Raw genomic sequence first — 4,796 nt, 5'->3', positions numbered from 1 at the left:
CAGAATTGTAAGCCAAATAAACCTCTGTTCTTTATAAATTACTCAGTCTCAGGTATTTCTGTTATAGCAACACAAATGGACTAATACAGAAGCATAATTGCAAATATTTTCTCCCACTCTGTAGGTTGTCTTTTTTGCTCTGTTAATTCTTTCTTTTGCTGTGCAGAAGCTTTTTAGTTTGATATGACCCCATTTGCTTATTTTTTCTTTTGTTGCCTGTGCTTTTGAAGTCTTATTTATAAAGTCTTTGCCAAGTTCTGCTTCCTGAAGTGTTTCCCCTATGTTTTATTTTAAGAGTTTTATACTTTCAGGTCATATATTTCAGTCTTTATTCCATTTTGAGTTGATTTTGGTATACGGCAAGAGGTACTGGTCTAGTTTCATTCTTCTACATATTGATGTCCAGTTTTCCCAGTACCTTTTATTGAAGTGGCAGTCTTTTCCCCAATGTATATTCTTGTTGTCTTTGTCAAAAATAAGTTGGCTGTAAGTTGGTTGATTTCTAGGTTTTCTATTCTGTTCCATTGGTCCAAGTGTCTGTTTTTATGCCAGTGCCATGCTGTTTTGGTTATTGTAGCTTTGTAGTATAATTTGAAAACAGGAAGTATTATGCCTCCAGCTGTATTTATTTTTTTTGCCTGGGATTTCTTTGGCTATTTGAGGTCTTTTGTTGTTCCATATGAATGTTTGGATTGTTTTTTCTATTTCTGTGAAGAATCCCCATGATATTTTTGATGGGGATTGCATTCTGTAGACTGCAATCTATAGATTGTTTTGGGTAGTATGGACATTTTCAGAATGTTGATTCTTCCAATCCAGGAGCATGGAATGTTTTTCCATCATTTTTTTTTTTTTTTCCTTTTTGGTCTTTTTTTGTGTCCGGCAGCGGATCGCAACCCTCAGTGTTGCGCCCGTACCGGACTGGGACTGGCAACGGGATCGCAACCCTCGGTGTTGCTCCCACACCTCGCTCAGCCAGTGAGCGGGAACCGGTCTGCATGTGGGATCCGAACCCTCGGCAGGAGCGCCACCGCACTCCCAAGCGGTGCACTGTAGCAGTGCGCCACTGGGCCGGCCCGTTTTTCCATCATTTTGTGTCCTCTTTGATTTCTTTCAGCAGGGTTTTGTAGCTCTCTTTGTAGAAGTCTTTTATCTCCTTCATTAAATTGATTCATAGGTATTTTATTTTTTTTGGTGACTATTGTAAGTGAGCTTGCTTTCTTGTTTTCAAAACAACAGAGAATAGCAAATGCTGGCAAGGATGCAGAGAAAGGTGAACCTTCCTATACTGTTGATGGGACTTTAAATTAGTACAGCCATTATGGAAAACAGTATGAAGTTTCCTCAGACAGCTACAGATAGAACTGCCACACAATCCAGCAATCCCACTGCTGGGTATATACCCAGAGGAATGGAAATCATCATGTCAAAGGGATACCTGCACTCCCATGTTTATTGCAGCTCTATTTACAATAGCCAAGAGTTGGAGCCAACGCAAATGTCCATCAATGGATGGCAGGATAAGGAAAATGTGGTATATATGCACAATGGAATACTACTCTGCTGTAGAACAGAATGACATTCTGCCATTTGCAGAAACATGGATGAACTTAGAGAAAATTATGTTAAGTGAAATAAGCCCAGCACAGAAATAGAAATACCACATGTCCTCACTCATAAGTTGGAGTTAAAAAATAAACAAATAAAGAAAGAAAGAAAGAAATACAACAATCTCAATAACTCATTGAACTTTCAAAAGGAGGGAAAGGAACTGAGGCCACCAGAGGTAGGAAATAGGGAGGAGGAAGAAGGATTAGCAAGAAATTGGTAAACAGCCACAAAAAATTATTACATTGTGTAGTGTTGAACATATTAATTATCCTGAGTTGAGCATCACATATTGCACATAGACCTCTGTCAATCAATCACTTTTATTGCTTGCCTTTTAAAAATGTGACACTTACTCTTCGAAGCAGATGAACATATATTTTCCACTTAAAGAAGGAATCACATAAACACTTTTTAAAAATTACTTGGTAACCAGTGTATCAGGAAATAATAAAATTAAGAATTTAATGCATATTTAGAAAAAAGAAAATTTAATCATAATTCATATGTAATATCATCATACAAAATAACATATTAAATGTAAGCAATTTGATTAAAAAATTAAAAGCCACTAAGAAATAACTTCTACAGAATCTTTAACAGGCTACTATAGAATTCTAGGGTTTACACAAACCCTTATCTAAAATATTAAAAATAATTGTTTTCAAAAAAATGAACCTAGCTTTTACTAGTTACCTAGGGGAAGAAAAATATTTTTGTAAGACTGTACATTCGTTATGATTGAAAGCAAGCTATAATCTTATCAGCAAAATTGTGTATAACTAATGTCTTACTGATAGAGTGGATTTATCTAGAAGGATTTAATTGCATAATCTCCTAGAGGCTCTCACATAGATCGCATATTTAAAAGAAATTTGCTTATTTTCCCAAGTGTTGAAATTGGCTGATTTATCCAAGTTTCAGTAAGAATTCAGTGCTATGCCAAAACAAAATAAAACAAAACAGAACAACTTTGTTTTTCACCCTCTGTGAATCTCCTGGTTCCTTTTTGTCTTTGGGAACCCATTTAACTTCCCTTGGGAGGTTTGGGGTCACTGAGGTCATGCTATCCACACCTGGTCTCCAGAGCTTAATAAAGGAAGGAGGGGGAATATATTTGACTGGACTTACTCAGGGTTGTTGCAGAGCCTCTCTGCACTCTGGGCTCCGGCCCCACAGGTCCTGGAACAATGGGACCAGGGTGACCAGCGGCCCCAGCCTCCAGGGATGCTCTCTGGTTTCTTGCCCACTGTGATGCACTTGCCAGCCATGCACCACTGGAAAGGAAGAGGCGGGAGATGCATAAGTCAGAAGGTTCCCATAGCAACCTGAGCCAAGAACCCTAGAAGCCTAAACCCAATTCTCTCTGAGCCAGCAGACCTCCTAGAGTCATGCATCAGATGTCAAACAAGACGGGTTTATAAAAAGTTTCCCCCAAAAGTCTTGGGTTTTAGAATCAGAGAGTTTCAGAAATGGAAGGGAACTTCATGGTGCCTAGTTACAGCCAATGCAGGAGTGTTACTCAAATTGTGGTCAGCAAATAGCATACCAGAATGTAAATCCACATACCACTTCCTTCATTGAGAAAGTCTTGCCATGAAAAGCATGTCAGCTCAGGATGCTTAATAACAGTTGTTTGGTAACATAGTTTGCTTACTTTCTGGTACAAGCTCCTTATCTTGTTGCAGACCATAACTGTTCATAGACTGGCACAGTGAGCAGCACTTCTTTATAGCCTCGGTGGCTATAAAGAAGTATTTAATGCCTGCAACAGAGAACTCACCCTCAAGCAAAAAGTCCACTTCACCATCCCAAAACACTAGTTGTTATGAAGTTCCTTCTTATATCAAGAAAAAATTCTGCTTTCCTGTAATGCTATGCATTTTTTTGCAGTTCTGGTCTTTCAAGTGACTCAGAAAAAAATTGACTCTCTCCCTCTTCAAGTGATACTTCCACAACTGTCAGTGTAGGAGGATAAACATACAAAAATGAAAATAAAAGGAAATGCAGCTTGATTGTTTACTGAAGGATTTGGGTATATTTTATCCGTTGGTCCCTTTTTATCCTCATTTTTTTCTCGTCACTGTGTATTTTGACCAGGGTCATGCCATGCTCAAGCTGCATAAAGATACCCACTAAATGGCTAAGCCCTAGGCCCACAACAAACCCAACTGGTTTAGTTGAGTGGCACATATAACCCTTTTCTCAGGCAGTCTGGAGAATTTCTCACATCTCCAAGTTCTTGGGTATCTGACTTTTCTGTTTAGTAAAGTGGGCAGAACTTCAAGAAATGCAGTCATGGCAGATGATGAGAAGGAAGATAAAAAGTGGCCTAGATCCCATATTTTGGAAAGAAGAGTCCACTGGCTTGTCCTTTCCAATCTTCAATATAGAGGGAAAAAAGTCAAAATGATAATAGGCTCAGCAGATGTTTTTGGCACAAACCCCACAGAAGGAGCTTCATCAGGGAAAGATGGGACAGATGTTTTGCAAGTGAAGTGTGCAACTGGGCTTCAGCCCTCTCTCCCTAACTGCTTGTTCCCAGGGGAGTCTCACAAGGCGTACTGGAGGCTGAATCCTTCCATCTGGCTGGTCTGACTGTGTGGCCTCCATTCACTGCTCCTCACCCAAAGAGAGCTACCCTGCCAGGCCTTCTCCCCAGTTCTTCCCAAGAACTGTAAGCCCTCCACCTCCCACTGTCCTTCCTCAGCCTGACACATCACCTTCTTCTCACCACATTGTGTCCCATCTGCAGCAGCGTCCAGCTTAGAGCGACAAAAGCCTTTCACTGAGCACCACAGGGTCTGGCAAACATTCTGGAAAATGAATGTGAGATTGCATTTTCCTGTATTTTCAAACAAAAATGAATGTGAGATTGCATTTTTCTGTATTTTCAAACCTTGCACAAAAGCACTTCTACAGGTATGGTAAAATATATGAGGGTACTTCAAAAAGTTTGCGGAAAAATTGAATTAAAAGATAATATGAATCTTTCCATGAACTTTTTGAAGACCTCTGGTGTGTACTCACCCACACACTCACAATAAATGCCATTGTCATTAGCGAATAAGAATGATGGAAAGTAATCTTAGAGGTCTCAGTTCAAACTTAATTTGGACGTTGTCACCATTTATAAACAGGGATCTATCTGTAGGTCACACTAGGCAACATGGAAATGAGAGATAAAA

At 39.4% G+C, this 4,796-nt stretch overlaps 1 protein-coding gene across 1 annotated transcript in view; it reads right to left on the bottom strand.

Moving 5' to 3' along the window:
* The window catches only part of LOC103609648 (A disintegrin and metalloproteinase with thrombospondin motifs 12), a gene marked incomplete at both ends in the record, with an annotated part of 79,125 nt that overhangs the window by 26,907 nt on the left and 47,422 nt on the right, over nucleotides 1-4,796 (bottom strand). Inside the window, 2 exons of the mRNA XM_008593949.1 lie at nucleotides 2,740-2,885; nucleotides 4,332-4,424. Coding sequence (XP_008592171.1) covers nucleotides 2,740-2,885; nucleotides 4,332-4,424 — 239 coding nt within the window. The remainder of the gene's footprint in view (nucleotides 1-2,739; nucleotides 2,886-4,331; nucleotides 4,425-4,796) is intronic.

This window comes from Galeopterus variegatus, unplaced genomic scaffold, assembly GCF_000696425.1.
Source record: "Galeopterus variegatus unplaced genomic scaffold, G_variegatus-3.0.2 Scaffold9896, whole genome shotgun sequence".
Lineage (NCBI taxonomy): Eukaryota > Metazoa > Chordata > Mammalia > Dermoptera > Cynocephalidae > Galeopterus > Galeopterus variegatus.
This window is presented reverse-complemented; position numbering and strand designations above follow the sequence as displayed.